This window comes from Gekko japonicus, unplaced genomic scaffold (assembly GCF_001447785.1).
Source record: "Gekko japonicus isolate JY-2015 unplaced genomic scaffold, Gekko_japonicus_V1.1 scaffold789, whole genome shotgun sequence".
Taxonomy (NCBI): domain Eukaryota; kingdom Metazoa; phylum Chordata; class Lepidosauria; order Squamata; family Gekkonidae; genus Gekko; species Gekko japonicus.
This window is the reverse complement of record NW_015177032.1, coordinates 340,974-358,921: the sequence shown is the minus strand read 5'-3', so window position 1 is coordinate 358,921 and position 17,948 is coordinate 340,974. Positions and strand designations below refer to the sequence as shown.

The 17,948-nt window shown below is 48.0% G+C and overlaps 1 protein-coding gene across 1 annotated transcript in view; it reads right to left on the bottom strand.

Annotated features, from left to right (window-relative positions):
- Nucleotides 1–2,040: 2,040 nt before the first annotated feature.
- HAPLN3 (hyaluronan and proteoglycan link protein 3) overlaps nucleotides 2,041–17,948 on the bottom strand; it is a 27,648-nt gene continuing 11,740 nt past the window's right edge. The window contains exons 2-5 of the mRNA XM_015427948.1: nucleotides 13,971–14,133; nucleotides 6,614–6,982; nucleotides 3,731–4,033; nucleotides 2,041–2,346 (exon numbers count right to left, since the gene is read on the bottom strand). Of these exons, the coding sequence (XP_015283434.1) occupies nucleotides 2,066–2,346; nucleotides 3,731–4,033; nucleotides 6,614–6,982; nucleotides 13,971–14,094 (1,077 nt within the window). The 5' untranslated portion in view covers nucleotides 14,095–14,133 and the 3' untranslated portion in view covers nucleotides 2,041–2,065. The remainder of the gene's footprint in view (nucleotides 2,347–3,730; nucleotides 4,034–6,613; nucleotides 6,983–13,970; nucleotides 14,134–17,948) is intronic.

Here is a 17,948-nt window from a genome sequence, read left to right as displayed (position 1 = left end):
CAGCATGGCAAAGAACCACCAGCCCTGGCTCTCCACCACCTCACTGGAGCAGGAGGTGCTTCAGAACACCCCAGGAGACATCACCTTTGGGTTTGCAGGCTGCACCAATTTGAAACTACTACCCACACACACACATACACACACACACACACCCTCAAGAAGGAATTTGGTCTACTTTGTTACCCAGCAGGAGAACTGCTTGGAAATCCTGCCTCAAGTTTCCACCAGCCTGGAACCTTGTGCAGTCCCTGCATTTCCCCCCACTAGCAAGCAACCTCTGCAGACTTTCATTTCAATGCATCAAGGAAGAGCATTTGATTTAGTATTGAAGTTCTTTTTATGTTATGCGGAGGTAAGCATAGCCCATTGGTTGCTCTTTGGAACCCCTGTGAATGCAGTTCATCCAAGGCCTCTCTCTCTCTCAGCCCTGTCAGTCTCTGCCCTTTCCTTCCTGTTCTCCTGTCACCTCCTTGATAACATCTTGCATTTCAGCACTTCTTCACTTCTGCTTCTAGCTGTCCATAGTGAACCTCAGGACTATTTCCATTCCTAAAGCTTCCCAGAAAAAAGAACTCCCAACTCCAATAGCTTCCAAACGCTATGAGAAATGTGAAGGTTCTTCCACTGAGGGGAGAGGAACAGATTAAAATGAGATGATAACCAATAAAATTTGGAAGTTTTATTTTGAAGACATCTAAGGAGACACACACCCTTTGACAGCAAAACCAAGATCCAGATGTCAAAGTCCACAATGGAGCACATGAACATACAAGTATGAAAACTGAAGAGTTTTCTTTAACAGTAGTAGAATAGCAGCTTACAGGGCTGCTTCCAAACAGGCATATGTTAATTCTGTGTACAGTGAAGACAGCATGCACAGAACACAGTACTGTGCACATATCTGAGAATCTTGACTTGCATTTCTTAAAAAAAGAAGGAAAACACATTTCTTCTTAATGCTGGGCAGCATTCAAACATTCAGTCCCTGACCTGCCATCTGAAGTGGCACAGAAGAGCAAGAACTTGCTCATGAGATCCCCTGATAGATTCAACAAAGCAATCTGGCAGGATACTGAAATTTAATTCCACACTGTGAAAGGAAAGAGCATTTCAAGTGCTAGCCCACAGGCATGCAGATTTCATGCAACCAGGAGAATCCACTTTTCCACAGTTCATGTTGAAAACTGGCAGACACAGTTGTGCCAGAGGACTGGGATCATGGGGTTTGTGGGCAGCAGCACTGTGAACCAATAGCCTCCACTGGCCTTCAAATTTACATCTGGTCTTCACCCTGAGATCCTCAAGACACAGCCAGGGGGCAAGTAACGCTTATTCCTGATTATTTAAAACCAGCTGTTACTGGAAAACACTTGCTGCCCTTCAAAGTGCCCAGCCCATTTCTACAGCCATACAGTTGGATCTGATAGGATCAAGAGCTCATGACCTGAAGGGGAAATCTGGTAGTGAAACCAGGAATCTTCTGCCAAGGAGGCCCATCCACTACAAGCGGCCTGAATATCCAGCTTAGCCTTGGCTTGTGAGAGCTTGGAAGTTAAGCAGGGTTGGCCATGGTTAGTTCTTGGATGGGAGACCACGAAGGAAGACAGGGAGGAAGGTGATGGCAAACCACCTCTGCTTGTCTCTGGCCCGGAATTCCCAGCAGAGGGGGTTGCCATGAGTCAGCTGCGAGTGGATGGCATGTCCTTCTTGTTCATCTACTACAGGCTCTATCTAGTCATGCCTACATTTCTTTTAAAAAAGAAAACAAAGCAGCCTGACCCTTCAGAAAGCAGACCAAAAACTTTATCTCAGGTTTCTTCCCTACCACAGAATCCCGTGGTCCACAGAGCTGGGCAATCCTGGGATCAGCTCCAAGACAGCCGTGAGGCCTTTTCACTACAAAAATGCAACACAAACAAACAAAAAAAGATACCCTATTAAAAAAAAACCCACAATATTAAAATGCCCCCCCGAGACTTGCCCTTTAAATAAGTAATTCTAGAAGGCACCAGAAGGCTCAAGTCCATTCTTCAACGCAGCTCATCTCCCCCGTTCTGCCCTTCCTTTAGTTCATCTTGTAACAGTAGGCCCCAAACTTCCCATGTTTGGGAAAGCCAAAGCTTCTGACTCCTGGTTCTGGTGGACCACACTTGGGACGGGGAGAGACAATGGGGTACCGCACACTTCCATCAGCCAGCCAGCCAGCATTGCAATGGTCCAGCTTATGGAACTGCCAGGCCGAATAGAGCTGGCCCACCTTTGCAATCTCAGCCTTGTCATCCTGGCATGCTTGCTTGGCTTCTTCCAGGGTGAACTTCTGTGCCTGAGACAGGTAGTAAACCTCCCCTGTTGGGGGAAGGAGAGAACATGTTACTGGAAAGCAATAACCATGTGCTGTCAGTCACAAACATAGGGAAGTGGCAAATCCCCTCCATGTGGTACGGGTGGTGTAGTAGCTAGAGTGCTGGACTAGAGATCTAGGGGACTGAAGGTTTGAATCCCCACTCTGGTATGGAAGCTCACCAGGTGACTCCTCCAGACATAGTGTTCCCTCTCAGCTTAACCTATCTCATATAGTTGAGAAGATCAAATGGAGGAGAAGGATGTAAGCTAATTTGGGTCTCAGCTGGGGAGAAACACACATACTTAAGTGCCATAAAGTTGCAACTGAATATGGTGATCCCAGCAAGGGGCTTTCAAGGCATCGGAGAAGCAGAGGTGGTTGGCCATTTCCTTCCTCTGCAGACTCTTCCTTAGTGGTCTCCCATCCAAGTATTGACCCAGTTTAGCTTTCGCAATCTGATGAGATCAGGCTAAGCCATGCCACCTTCCCTCCCACTGGGGAGAAAGGCATGGTATACGTGAAATAAATAAATCAGGGCCATAGCAAACCTTCCTAGGTTCCTGGTGCCCAAGTGGGGCTTCAGAGAAACCAGCAGTTTAATAGGATATGTATCTATATCTCAGTTGCCGAGCTCAAGCGCCTCTGTTTCTCTTGTAGTATAGCTAGGGCTTTTTTTGTAGAAAAAGACCAGCAGGAACTCTTTAGCATAATAGGCCACACCCAACAGCAGAAACTCATTAGCCTATTAGGCCACACCCCGACAGCACAGCTCATTAGCACATTAGGCCACACCCCCATGTTACCAGAAGTGTGGCCATCCAGCCACACCGACTTTTTGCTTCTTATTCTGTTTACCTTGTTTGTTGTCAAAACCCAGGGCTTTTTTTTGTAGCAGGAACTCCTTTACATGTTAGGCCATACACCCCTAATGTAGCCAATCCTAATGAGTCTCTGCTGCTGGGTGTGGCCTATTATGCTAATGAGTTCCTGCTGGGCGTGGCCAACTCGGGAGCCAGCTGGAACTCCGTTCCTGTGCGTTCCTGCCCAAAAATAGCCATCTGAAGACGCAGAGACCTGAAAATATGAAGCTGCCTCATGATCCATCTAGCTCAGTTTTGTTGACTCTGACCAGCAGCCTCTAGATAGAGTCTCAGGAGCCAACCCTGCTCTTCTACCTGAAAGTTTGTTAGCTAGAGATGCCGGGGATTGTACCTGGAACCTCCTGTGTGCAAAGCAGATTCTCCCACGGAGCCACAACCCTTGGGGAAGAGACCATGCTAGCTGGAGAACACAAGATACCTTTACAGAGCAGCAGCAAAAGGCCGCCTTCCTCTCGTCTGAACGCCTCTGTCAAAGTCTGCTGCTAATCAGGGCATTGAGACTCACCTTTCAGGTAAGAGGAGAAACAGAAAACGTCAAAGCGATGCAGGCTCTTGTGGCGCTCTCCGTAGCTCCGGATCCCAGGGGCCATAGCCCTTCCACCGCAGGGCTCCCGGGACAGAGTGATGGGGTACTGGACCGTGCCGTCCGCCAGCCACCCTGCATTACACCAGTCCAGGCCCTCCTCCCACGACTTGAAGAGCTGTTCAAAGGATGCAATCACGGCATCCTGCTCGTCACAGGTCTTCTTGGCCTCGTGGAAATTGAGCACGTAGCGGCCATGGTGGGGCTGGTAAGGGAAAACAACCCCTGTGGGATGGAAAGGGGGTGATCAGTCAGCAAGGGAGGACTCAGAAGGTGCATGGTTTGCTTTGCAGGGGGCATGCCTCCTCTCTCACTCAAACGGCCGATAAGGCTCAAGGGCAACAGTTTGTTGGTGTAGTTACTCTTGGGCAAGAAATCATTTAATTTACTTAATTTATTTTGTCCCCCACATTTCTCACCAGTGTGGACCAAAGCAGCTTACATAATTCTCCCGCTTTATCCTCTCAACCACCCCGTGAGGTGGGTTAGACTGAGAGCATGTGACTGCCCCAAGGTTAGACTGAGAGCATGTGACTGCCCAGCAAGCTTCCATGGGAGAGTAGGGATTCAAACCCGGGTCTACCAGATCTCAACCCAACAATCTAGTCCAACACCACACCACACTGACTCTCACCAGGCTCAGCAGCCGCCCCGAAGACTGGAGGGTGACATGATTTGACCTCATTTTATCCTCAGAATGATCCTGTGAGGTAAGTTAAGCTGACAGTGAATCTACACGTGAAGTTCCACAACTGGATCTCCAGACACCTTGTGTGGGTCTAAAAGCAGCCAACATGGATTGGGACCATGACATTGGGAAGGAGGGGGTTAAATCTACACCCCATTTCTTTCACTGAAATGCCTGTCTTTCTCTCCTACTGGAAAGTGGGTTATTTATTGGGGGAATACAGAGCAAAATATACATTCTTCCTTCCCCATATGGTGGTGGTATGGTTACTCTTTAGGACCAAACTACATAGTGGGAGAACCAATCATGAAATTGTGATATAGTATGCATTTTGGCCCTGAGTGATTAGCCCACAATCACACGGTGAACTTTGCAGCTGAGCAAGGTTTTGAATCCAGATCTCCCAGTTCTAGCCTGACTCTCTCCACCATCTAACACTGGAATCACTGAGGAATCTGGAATCTAAACTGCTGAGTCTGTGTTTCTCTATATATACTTCAGAGAAATACATGCAGCCACTTCACATATGATGCAGTGCACTACATATGAAAAAGTTACAGACTCGTTCAACCATAACGGACCTCAGGATCAAGAAAAAACACCAGCAGCCATTTAGGACCTTAGTAGCCTTTGACAGGTCGTTAAATCCAGAAACCTCAATATCCTTCCCTGCTCAGTACTGTCTATTCCTACTTGTCCAAGGCAGAGAAAGGTCCTGACACCAAAGATGCTTTCACTGGAGCTGCTAGGGAGTGGGCCTCGAAGGAAAAGATTTGCAGCTGCACAATCTGGTGCCATTCAGAACAATCATATGCCAGATTCTCCACATCAGAAACATACAGAATGTGTCTTAGTCATGCATTTCAGACAGAAGGAATAGCTGTGAACATAATTAATGGTGTAGGCTAGTGGTGACACCTGCCGGCCAGAAAGAAGAATAATCTTGGTTCCAACATAAAATGAAACCATGGCTTAAACACTGCTAGTTTTAAAACTAGGACCAAGTTTGCAGGTGATCACTCAAACCCTGGTTTGGCTCAACAAATGCAGCTCTCAGCGCCTTCACTTGTAGCCAGAGAGCATGGTGCCAGGGAGCAAGCTGGGATGTAAGCAATTAAACCATGGTCCCAGATCCTTGCTTGATGAACTGTAACTAATCTTTAGTTTAATTAAACCACAGCTTCAAGTGATGTCTGAACACACTACACATGAGGTCGCCTTATACTGAGTCAAAGCATTGGTTTCTCAAGGTCAGTCTTGTCTACTCTGACCCAAAGGGGCTTTCCAGGGTCTCCTTGTTCTTCCTTCTCCCTCACAAGAAAATGCAACACTGACCGAGGAGTATGAGAGGAGGAGGCATTTCCTTATATGGCTCCCCTTCTTGTTGGCGTCTGAGAAGGGGTCTGAAATCATTGGCACCACTTAGACTGCTAGAATGGAAAGAGCTGTCTGCATTCCACGCCACTCATATTGTCAAACTGTCGAATTTGGCAGTGGGTATAAAATCCCTGAGAATTTCAGCTTCCATTTCAAAAAGAGGAGGTAAGAGGACATGTTACTAGACCTTAAGGATGCAAAGACATATGTTGGATCAAGCTGAATGTGGTGGTAGAATCCTATGTTGGTACAGCAGACTGCCACTTCAAATGCAAGTTAGGAATGCTATTGCTGAAATCTCTCCACACTTAAAAAAACCCTACCTTCCCAGTTATAAGAACAACAACTAGCAATGCACAAAAAGGAGACCTGTCCAGCCTGCTCTTTGATGTGCTGCCTTTCTATTTGCAGGATGTCTATGTTTTATGCAAAGAAATGTAATGCAGTTCATGCTGCCACCTCATTCTGCCACATGTCCAGAACTAGCCCTACTTAAATATGAAGAATATCAGCACTGTTGAGCATTTATCTCAGAAACCAGAGACGGGGCTGAGTAGATTTTCCAGCTATTAAGGGGTGGACCTTCTGGATTATCTTTGGCCCTCCCCCACCATGAATTTAACTGACTGATCAACAGGGCTGATTTCTAAAGCCTGCACATGGGGCAGAAGAGCCCAACTTTTCTCAGTGCAGAACTGCGCAAACTTTGGGCTTCACTCACATTGCTCCCCCCCCCTCACCTCGCAGCTCGAGATCCACAATCCCACTCTCATCTTCCAGCCCATCGATGACCTCGCAGCGGTACTTGCCACCATCGTGCAAGCGCAGGTCACGGATCACCAGGGACACGTCTCCGGAGCTGTCCTGCTGCAGGTGCGTGCGCCCACTGAAGTCACCAAAGCTGCGGTGCTTCAGGCCAACAGCCACCAGCACATCCTGGTCTTTGGTGCTGTCCTCCCGCAGCTTGGACCACTTGATGCGGATCTTACGGGGCTTGTCCAGTGGTGGATCATAGTGGTACTGACAGGAGAGTGTGGCATTGGCACCACGGTGGGTGAAGATGGGGTCACCTGGAGTTTCTACCACCAGCTTTATGCCATTGAAATGAACTGGTAGGGAGAGAAGGAAAGCATTAGCATCACCAAACATGAAGCCACCTTATGCGCTGAATCAGACCACCATGCCATCTAGGTCAGTATCCTCTGGTCTGACCAGTAAAAACTCTCAGGCAGGCAAGGGTCTTTTAAAAACGTTTGCTGCCCAAGGTCCTTCAACAGGAGATGCCGGGGATCAGACCGGGGACCTTCTGCATGCAAGAACATAAGAGAAGCCATGTTGGATCAGGCCAATGGCCCATCGAGTCCAACACTCTGTGTCACACAGTGGTCAAAACGCAGGTGCCATCAGAAGATCCACCAGCGGGGCCAGAACTCCAGAAGCCCTCCAACTGTTGCCCCCCCAAGCTCCAAGAATACAGAGCATCACTCCTCCAGACATAGTGTTCCCTCTATACCTTGTGGCTAATAGCCACAGATGGACATCTGCTCCATGCGCTTGTCCAGTCCCCTCTTGAAGCTCTCTATGCTTGTAGCTGCTTCCTGCAGCAGTGAATTCCACGTGTTCATTACTCTTTGGGTAAAGAAGTACTTCCTTTTATCCGTTCTAAACCTACTGCTCATCAATTTTATTGAGTGCCCACGAGGTCTTGTATTGTGAGTAAGGGAGAAAAGTACTTCTTTCTCTAACTTCTCTATCCCATGCATAATTTTGTAAACCTCTATCATGTCACCCACAACTGTCATTTCTCCAAGCTAAAAAGCCCTAACCTCTTTAACCTTTCTTCGTAGGGAAGGCGTTCCATCCCCTTAATCATTTTAGTTGCTCTTTTCTGCACCTTTTCCAATGCTATAATATTTTTTTTTAATGTATGGTGACCAGAACTGTACACAGTATTCCAAATGAGGCCATACCATAGATGTATACAGGGGCATTATGATACTGGCTGATTTGTTCTCAACCCCCTTCCTAATAATTCCCAGCATAGCATTTGCCTTTTTTATTGAAGTTGCACACCTCTTTCACTTTTCGTTGAAGGAAATCCTGGAGTTTTACCACTGGTCCATGGGGTGCCCCTCTACCATGAGGGAAACCTATTGAAGCCAGCCTGCTGGTCAGAGTTATTGCTATTTTCGAATCTCCTGAAGCCCAGATACTTATCAGCAGGGGTCATTTTGTAGAAAAAGAGGTGCAGGAGCATAACTCATTAGCATAACATATTTGCATATGCCACACCCCCTGGTAGCCAGCTTGGGGGCTACCTTGGAGGTCTTGGCCTTTAGACTCCTGCTTAGCAGCCTAAATTTTTCCTCCAGGACCACACAAATACATTTTCCCACATTGTTGATGCCAACATGTACCACAACCACTGGCTCCCCCCCAGCACTGTCTACCAGCCTATCTAGACCATGCGTAATGTCTGTTACCTTCGCATCAAGCAGGCAAGTCACCCTGCGGTCAGTACATGGGCTTGCAACCAATACTCCCTCTAAGCTGTGGAGTCTTGTGAGCAGAAATTCTACTTTGTGAGCTACTGGCATTAAAGTTGTGAGCGAGCGATTTGGCTGCTGCATAAGTTAGTTTGATGCGAAGACAAAAGTGTGTGAGCCGGAGGCTAAAAAGCTGTGAGCTAGCTCACACTAACTCATCTTAGAGGGAACACTACTTGTAACCCATCTATCTACACATCTAAGAACTGAATCAGCAACTACCAAGAGCCCCCCTCCCTCTCTGCCCAGGGATGGTTCCTTGGTGTGAAAGGATACCCGCTCACCAGCTGAAGAAGGGGGTCCCTTCTGAGGGAACATTCCCCATTTCTTTAGCACGGTGCCCTGTTTCCCCCTGGCCCTCATGCTCCCTGAAAGTGGAGGGGCTGCCATTCTCAGAGTGGGACACATCTAACAAGTCCCTTACTCATGCGCCTCTTCTTCTTCTCCTCCAGGTCAGCCACCCTGGCCTGGAGGGTGCAAACTTATTCCCCGAGAACGAGGGAGCTCCTTGCACGGGGCACACAGCCTCGACTCCTGTCCAGCTGGCAGTCATACGTGTGACACTCCGTGCAAAACACCGGATAGCCCCCAACCCCTTGCTGGCATTCTGCCTTCACAACTGCTCTTTCTAAATAGAATTCCTATTTATGTAGATTTGTTTGTGGAAAGTCTGCTTACCCTATTACGTGCCCTGGCTTCCTCAACCTGCTGCTGAACTTGCAGGGCTGCTAAACTCACATGTTCATTCCCCTTTGCCACTGGAGCAGGGCCTGCTACCTGACAGTGCTTGGGTCTGCTTGTAGGAACCCTAAATAAAACAGCTGGGGCCAAAATCCCACCCCAATGCACATGGGAGCTAATGGGAGTTAACTGATAAAGGAGGATGAGTGAGTCAGCCTCTGGTTGACCAACAACAGGTATTGCTGAAAGGGAGCGGCTCAGGCAAGAGCTCCTGACCTTCCCAGCATGCCTTTTACTTCAAATGCTAATTTAATTTCAAAGGTTGATTTAGCACTTCTGGGCTTGGATTAAAGGGGACTCCAGCTGAACAGCTTCAGCAGTTACAGGAGGTATTTCTTGGGGGGGGGGGGGGGATGTGAGAATCAGCTTTAATTTTTAGCTTTATTTTAAAATTGGACACCCTGTTTTTTAAGACCTAGCTGTATTTAAAACCTAGCTCCAGATTTTTTTTTAATTTGCTTTCCTTTTTCTATTACAAAAACTTGCCTAAGGTTTAGTCTTATCTGTGAACTCACTGTCCCTACTCTCTGGTATTAGTACTGTCAGCTGAAGCTGCCATGCCTTGGAATGTGGGATGGGTTGCCTGGCCTCTGTGTTCCTCCACCCTCCCCGGCACCCTCCTCCACCCCCGCATCTCTGCTGCCTTTGCTATCTGCCTAGTGGCCTTGAAGGCTTGGCTCTCCCTTGTCCGCTTTTCCCGCTGGGAATCTAACTGCTGCTTTTTGCCCGCACTTCTAGGTGCTTGCCTATTGGGTTTGTGATATCAGGGGGTCTCCACCCCCGCATCTCTGCTGCCTTTGCTATCTGCCTAGTGGCCTTGAAGGCTTGGCTCTCCCTTGTCCGCTTTTCCCGCTGGGAATCTAACTGCTGCTTTTTGCCCGCACTTCTAGGTGCTTGCCTATTGGGTTTGTGATATCAGGGGGTCTGGTTTGAAGGGGGTATATCTGTAACCACCATTTTGCCTTTGGTTATTCCTGGCTCAAGAGTTCATGGTATCACCAGTACTGACCTCAATAAACCGGACTTTATCAAGGAAAGCTATTGAGTGTTTGATTGGGAAGCCTGACAGAGAGTCAGGAAATCATCTTACTTCCTCGACCTGAGTCTCACCTAACGATGAGTAGAGAGGAGGACCTGCTGGTACCGGTGACAACCGATGCCACGGTACCCACTACTATGACACCAGAGACTCTGGTGCTGGTGCTGGGGTCTACCGCCCCCCCCTCCACCACTTCATCGATTCTGGTGCCGGTCTTGGAAGATGAAACCATCCTGCGCAGTGTGCATCCCATCTCTCTGAATGCATGGATGCGGGAAGCGGCGGATGCTGAGAGCCAACTGCAGATGATCAAGATCGACAACGCAGCTGCTTTCCCGAGAGGGGCCACCCGTACCCCCAAGGTGAAGCAGCCCAAGCCCAAAGAAGGGATCTGGGAACAGAGGTTGAGGCAGGGGCTCTGCCTCCGCTGTGGCGATGCGAGCCACTTTGCTTCCATCTGCCCGGAGTCCGCTGGACAGCTCAGCAGAGAGAGAGGAGGTGATAAAAAGCATCCGGACACCCCAGTGAAGAAGAGCACGGCCAAGCCAAAGTTCCAATGAGCCCTCAAAGTTAACATTCCAGAAGGGGATTCGGAGGATAGCACCGAAGACGAGGGAGAGCTGGCGAGAAAAGGCAAGGGCCTGCTGTGAGTGGCGTGGAGCAACAGCTCAAGGAGGCACCAAAGATGGTGAGCAATTACCGCCCCCCCCCCTCTTCTTCATGATGGTGACTGCAATGAACCCACGTGTGGGTACGGGCTTTAATAGACTCAGGGTGTGCCAGAGACTTAATTAACCCCACACTGGCCACGGGCCTGGGGGCTCCAGTAGTGCGACTGGCTGACCCCATCATTTTCACCCAAATGTCCATGAAGGAGCCATGTAAATACGAGACTTTTCCCTTGAGAATGGGGGCGGGTGACCACTGGGAACATCAACCGTTCATAATCACCCCGGCAGCCCATTTTCCATTGGTGTTGGGGAGGGAGATTCACCAAGAACATCAAAGGGTTGCAGCCCAGCAGAAAGTTAGGGTGGAAATATGTGGAGCTGTTCAAGGTTACTTGAAAAATAAATGATGTGACTGTGGAGTTGGCCCTTCCTAAAACCCTTAAACATCTGCATCCTATTTTTCACTTCAGTCTCTTAAAGAATGATCCAGGGCCCAACATCTGGCGTCCTCAGCCTTCTGTGCCACCACCACCACCCCCGATGGTGCATGGCGAGCAACATTTCGAAATCTCCCACATCCTGGATTTGAAGATGAAGCAGGGCCGTCTATTTTACTTGGTGGAGTGGTCGGATTTTGGTCCTGAACATTGGGAATGGGTGGAGGCCTCTGATGTTAACGCCCCCCGTTTGGTCCGGGACTTTCATGCCGCTTTTCCTGGGAAGGCTGGGGGTATATTTGTAACCACCATTTTGCCTTTGGTTATTCCTGACTCAGGAGTTCATGGTACCACCAGTACTGACCTCAATAAACTGGACTTTATCAAGCAACGTTGTTGAGTGTTTGATTGGGAAACCTGACAAGTACTTTAATCTTATAGGTATTAGAGCTTAAGTTTCAAGGTGACATTAGAGCTTCCCTTGTTCCAGACCATGTGCCCTTTGTTTGACCCTCTGTTCAATCCTTGCCATACCGCAGTAAAACTAGCCAAGAGCCTCTGAGCCCGTTTAGAACTAAAATAAGCTACACCTGAGTAGTTTGAGCAGCTACAGTTCCGTGCGCCTTGGTGTTTAGTCATGCCGGCCACATGACCATGGAAACGTCTTCGGACAGCGCTGGCTCTTCGGCTTGGAAACGGACCCTAGAGTCGGACTTGACTGGCTTTCGAGCAAGGGAACCTTTACCTTTACCTTAAGTCGTTTGAGCAGCTACAACACTGAGAAAGGACTAAATGTTGGTACCTAATGGTATTTTTAACTATTTGTCCTCATTATTTTAACCCTTTTCACTTAGCCTGTTTTGATAGAAGTTTTAATAAACTTATAGATATATATTTTAAAGTGCCAGTTACCCTCTCCTCACACATCTGCTAAACTCGCCTATTTATTTCCCTGTTCCAGACACTTTATCACTGGAGCAGGGATTGCTACCTTGCAAAGCAGATACTCTTAACACTCAGCCACAGTGGCTCCCATTCCACTGGTGCATCAAGCTCAGTCTTGTCTTGTCTCTGACTGGCAGCAGCTACAGGTCATTCTGACACCTACTAGCCAAATCCTATTTGTAGCCCATCAAGCATGCACACATTTCCCCAAGGAGGCAAACTGCAGTTCTCTGGGGGAAACAGGGTGGTGGTGGTGGTGGTGGTGGTGGTGGTGGTGGTGGTGGTGGTGGTGGTAGAAGGTAAAGGTGGTAGAAGGTAAAGGAAAGCCAGTCGAATCCGACTCTAGGGTTACGGTGCTCATCTCCGTTTCAAAGCCGAAGAGCCAGCGCTGTCCGAAGACGTTTCCGTGGTCATGTGGCCGGCATGACTAAACACCAAGGCGCACGGAATGCTGTTACCTTCCCACTGAAGTGGTCCCTATTTATCTACTTGCAATTTCTTGCTTTCGAACTGCTAGGTTGGCAGGAGCTGGAACTAGAGATGGGAGCTCACTCCATCATGCGGCACCTGGGTCTTGAACTGCTGAACTACTGACCTTCCACAGCCTGCAGTTCAGCGTCTTAACCACTTGAGCCACCGTGGTAAACATGCACAAACACACATGAAGTTGCCTTCAGCTCACTGGTCAAAGTAAGTCTGTATTTTCTACTCAGACTGGCAGGAGAATTCCATGGTCTCCAGTGGAGGTCTTTCACATCACCCACACTGTGTGTTTAAACTGCTGTCAAGTTAGTGTCGTATTATGGTGACCCCAGAGGGTTTTAAAGAACGTGATTAAGTACAGACATCACTGACTACCTGGTCCTTTTTAACTAGAGATGCTGTGGATTGCACCTCGGGCCTTCTACGTGCCAAGCAGATGTTCTGCCATGGTCCCTCCCTAACAGGTTTAGCTGTCTCCCCCCACGTACCACAGCCCCAATCCTAATCTGTCCCCCATATGCCTGAGAATGAAATTTCAACTGGGAGCACTCAGAGCACATCTGGGCCAGCAGGAGAAAGGGAAGAGAAGTAAACAATGTAGTGTGTACTTAGGTCCTGTCCCAAAGATCAGGATAGTTGTACACATGTAGTATCTGTAGAACCTAACTCTGCAGTACCTAACTATCACCTATAGATGGAGAGATAGCACTACTAAGTGACTGGGAAGCAGGAAGGAAAATTTGTGCAGTGGACACTAACTGTAAATTTGGGTTTTCTTGGAAAATTTGGAAGATCGGGGGAGTTTACCATAACTCTTGATAGCGGCTATCAAGAATTATGGTAAACTCCCCTTATCTCCCAAATTTTGCAGCAAAATGCACCAAATCTTGCAGGTCATATCCACTGCACAAGCTGTTCCACAATTGCTCCCATTTGTATGATAAATCCCAAAAACAAAGAACAATTGCAGAAGCCATACAAATCAGTGGACATTAGGGTCACAGCCCTAATGTCAGAGCTATACAGCCCCTGAATCTGGAGGTTCCACTTCAATGGACAAAAAAGAATGCCAAACATGCAGTTTGAAACAAAAACTCTCTTGACTCAGAAAACACCAGAAAGACTCTTGCAGAGACATAAAACATCTCCATTTTTTCAGTGACATTAACATCTCCACCTGGCACACCTTCTCCTTCCCCAAATCTGGGTAGCATGTTTTGCTGGCCCATACTTACTTTCCCGCTCTCCGTTTCCTTTGTCATTCATGACATGATTGTAATAAAAGCCATTGTAGTAAGGGAGGCCACCAAGGCTGCTGTCCGTTTGCAGCAGGGTCACAGCCACCAAGAAAAGGAGCATCACTTGTGGGCGATTCTGGGAAGAGGAACCACGGAACAGCTGTCATCCAAAGAGAAGGGAACAAGATCAGACTAGTTAGTATGCAAGCCTTTGATCTTTCTAGACCCAGGACCTGTTTTCACCCCCGAGTGGCAACAGGGCAGCCACTAACCTGCAAGCATGAGGCAGGAAGTCCCATGAAATCTCACCCATATGACAGGAAGAGATGGAGACAGTGTCCACACAACTAGGTAAAGGAAAAGGTTTCCCTTGCTCGAAAGCCAGTCGAACCCAACTCTAGGATTGCAGTTCTCATCTCCGTTTCCAAGCCAAAGAGCCAGCGCTGTCCAAAGACATTTCCGTGGTCATGTGGCTGGCATGACTAAATGCCAAGGCGCACAGAACGCTGTTACCTTCCCACCACTTGCAATTTCTTGCTTTCGAACTGCTAGGTTGGCAGGAGCTGGAACCAGAGACAGGAGCTCACTCCGTCATGCGGCACTCGGGTCTTGAACTGCTGAACTACCGACCTTATTTTATTTATTTATTTAGATCTGTTCTAATTTTCTGGTCTAGTTCTAATTTTAGTTCAGTTGTAGCTGCTCAAACTACTCAGGTGTAGCTTATTTTAGTTCTAAACGGGCTCAGAGGCTCTTGGCTAGTTTTACTGCAGTATGGCAAGGATTGAACAGAGGGTCAAACAAAGGGCACATGGTCTGGAACAAGGGAAGCTCTAATGTCACCTTGAAACTTAAGCTCCAATACCTATAAGATTAAAGTACTTGTCAGGTTTCCCAATCAAACACTCAACAACGTTGCTTGATAAAGTCCAGTTTATTGAGGTCAGTACTGGTGGTACCATGAACTCCTGAGTCAGGAATAACCAAAGGCAAAATGGTGGTTACAGATATACCCCCAGCCTTCCCAGGAAAAGCAGCATGAAAGTCCCGGACCAAACGGGGGGCGTTAACATCAGAGGCCTCCACCCATTCCCAATGTTCAGGACCAAAATCCGACCACTCCACCACTCCACCAAGTAAAATATCCCCCCTCCCTTAGTCATCTCTTTTCTAAAAGTCCCAGACTTTTCAGCCTTTCCACATAGGAAAGGTGCTCCAACCCCCTAATCATTTTGGTTGCCCTGTTCTGAACTTTTCCAGCTCTGTGATGTCCTTTTTGCAATACGGTGACAAGAGCTGTACACAATATTCCAAATTTAGGATGCCCACAGTTCTGTACAGGGGCATGATAACACTGGCTGTTTTATTTTATTTTCCTAATAATCCCCATCATCATCATAACACACAAGGAAGGCGAGGGCGTTCCAACTTGCCATGATCTGGGCTGTGCCATCAGAGGCCTACTAGGCCCAGGGAGCCTGGCTAGCAGTAGGGGAGGCTGGGGCTACAACTCCCAGAAGCCCCTGAGAGGTTTTGGAGCCAAAATTGACCAATAGGAAAAGAGGAGGGCTTGGAATAAAAGATCTGGAGCAGCAGGAAAAGCTGTTGTTCTTCCCAGGGGACAGAGCCAGAAGGGACTGAGACTGCTGTGGGGGAGACCCTCATCCTGAGGGAAGGGTGAATAGTCTAGTGCCACTTGGCATAGTGAGCTAGGGGCAGTATGTATTTAGATGCGTTAGGGCATTTGATTTCTTTTCTTTTCACCCACTTACTGTTATTATTCTGCACCGTGTTGTTTGACCTCCTATAAAATAAACTATTCTCATTGTTCACTCTGCCTGGTCCTTACGCCTATTATTTGGCCAAAAGGGAGGTCTAAAGGTCTTGGGAGGGTACTCTGGGCCTTCTCAAGGGATTCTAAATCCAGAGTGGTGGCAGTGTCAGGACCCTGGTGAGGCAGAGTGCCATTTGGCCTTGGCAGAGAGAAAAATATATATATTTTTTTGCTTTGGGGCTTAAGGAAGCCCCATTGTTTGAAGGTGCTTGCAAGACAAAGTAAGGGTCTGGTAAGGTGTGGTGAAAAGGTTTTCTTTACGTTTTAGCTGTCAGGTCAACTGGATAGTGAGACAGAGTTAGATAGTGCATGTTCCTCCGATCTGGGAAAGAAAAATCAGAGGACACGCCTGTTGCTAGTACCGGGGGGCCTGACTATTTGTACCAAATGCCCTCTGGGGGGAAGTGATGCACTTCAGGCATGAATCAAAACTGGCTGGGCATTTTGGGTACCTGAAAACTTTGCATTTGTTACAATGCCATTTCTGGTGGCCTCACATGAGGGGGGATATCTCTCAATATGTGGGGTCATGCCAAACCTGTTTAATGAGCAAGAGGCGCCCCAGCAACCCCCTGTGGTTGCTACGGCCATTGGAGATGCCTAGTTGACCCTGGGAGGTGATTTCCATGGACTTTGTTACTGACTTGTCCCCTAGTAAAGTAATCTGGGTGGCAGTAGACCTGTTCTCTAAGCAAGCCCATTTCATCCCATTTAAACAACTGCCTAGTGCAAAGACCCTTTCCAAGATGTTTATGCAGCATGTGGTGAAACTGCACTCAATGCCTACCAAAATAATTTCAGACCATGGAAGTCAGTTTGTTGCTAAGTTTTGGAAGGAACTTATGCAGGTACTGGGTATTGAACAGGGCCTCAGCAGCGCCTACCATCCAGAGACTGACAGCCAAACCGAGCATGTTAATCATGTGGTGGAACAGTTCCTCAGATGCTTTACTAACTACCAGTAGGATGACTGCGCTGAGTTATTGACCTATGCGGAATACAGTTACAATAATGCCACCCATTCATCCACAGGGGTATCACCTTTCAAAGCAGCATATGGATATGAGGGAAGCCCCTTTCCCCATGGTGGGGACCCCCGACCTCCCTCCTGGGGACGAATACCTGGTGGCAGGGTCTCAGGGAACATGAGCCTGCTATCCAAAAGACCCTTGAAAAAGCCAAAGTGGATTATAAAACTCAGGCCGACAAGAGGAGGACCCCTTGGTGGGACATCCAGCCTGGTGACTCTGTATTTGTCCACAAAGAACTTGAAAGGACTCCAACCCAGCAGGAAGCTGGGTTGGAAATACATGGGACCCTTTAAGGTGTTAAGGAAAATTAATGATGTGACTGTTGAACTGGAGTCACCGAAAACACTTAAAGCGATATATCCCATTTTTCATTACTGTCTGTTGAAGCGAGACCCTGGACCGAATGCCTGGAGACCCCGTCCTCCAGCCCTACCTCCACTGATAGTGAATGATGAACCCCACCACAAAGTTGCCCAGATCTTGGACTCCAAACTGAAACATGGGCGACTTTTCTATTTGGTGCAGTGGAAGGACTTTGATCCATCGCATAATGAATGGGTTCAACATTGCAATGTTTGTGCTCCTTTGGAGGGGCAGGAACTCATTAGCATAATAGGCCACACCCAACAGCAGAAACTCATTAGCACCCCTGACAGCGCAGCTCATTGGCATATTAGGCCACATCCCCATGCCTTCCCTTGGCTTGCCTGGGTGCCCCGTGGCTGTGGGGAGCCCAGGCGCGCCCCCCTTTGAGGGGAAGGGAAGGCACTTGCCCTGGCACCCCACGGCTGCAGGGAGCCTGGGCAAGCCAGCCATTGGGACAGGCCGGGGAAGGCACGGGGAGGCTGGTTTCCTGCTCCTTCTTCTTTTTTTTTTTAATTTTATTTCATAAAAAAATCCACCACCAACACCACCCATGTGCAACTTCCAGGCATTGGAGACGTAAATGAAGTTCCATACAGTATTATATCACAATCAATCTCCGTACAACTCTATTCCACTATTAACCTTCCCTCTTAATCTTATAATCAAATTAACCTCTCAATTTCCTATTAACTGACTAATCACCCCAATTTTTTTAAACTTTCCCAAATACCCCACCATCCTTTT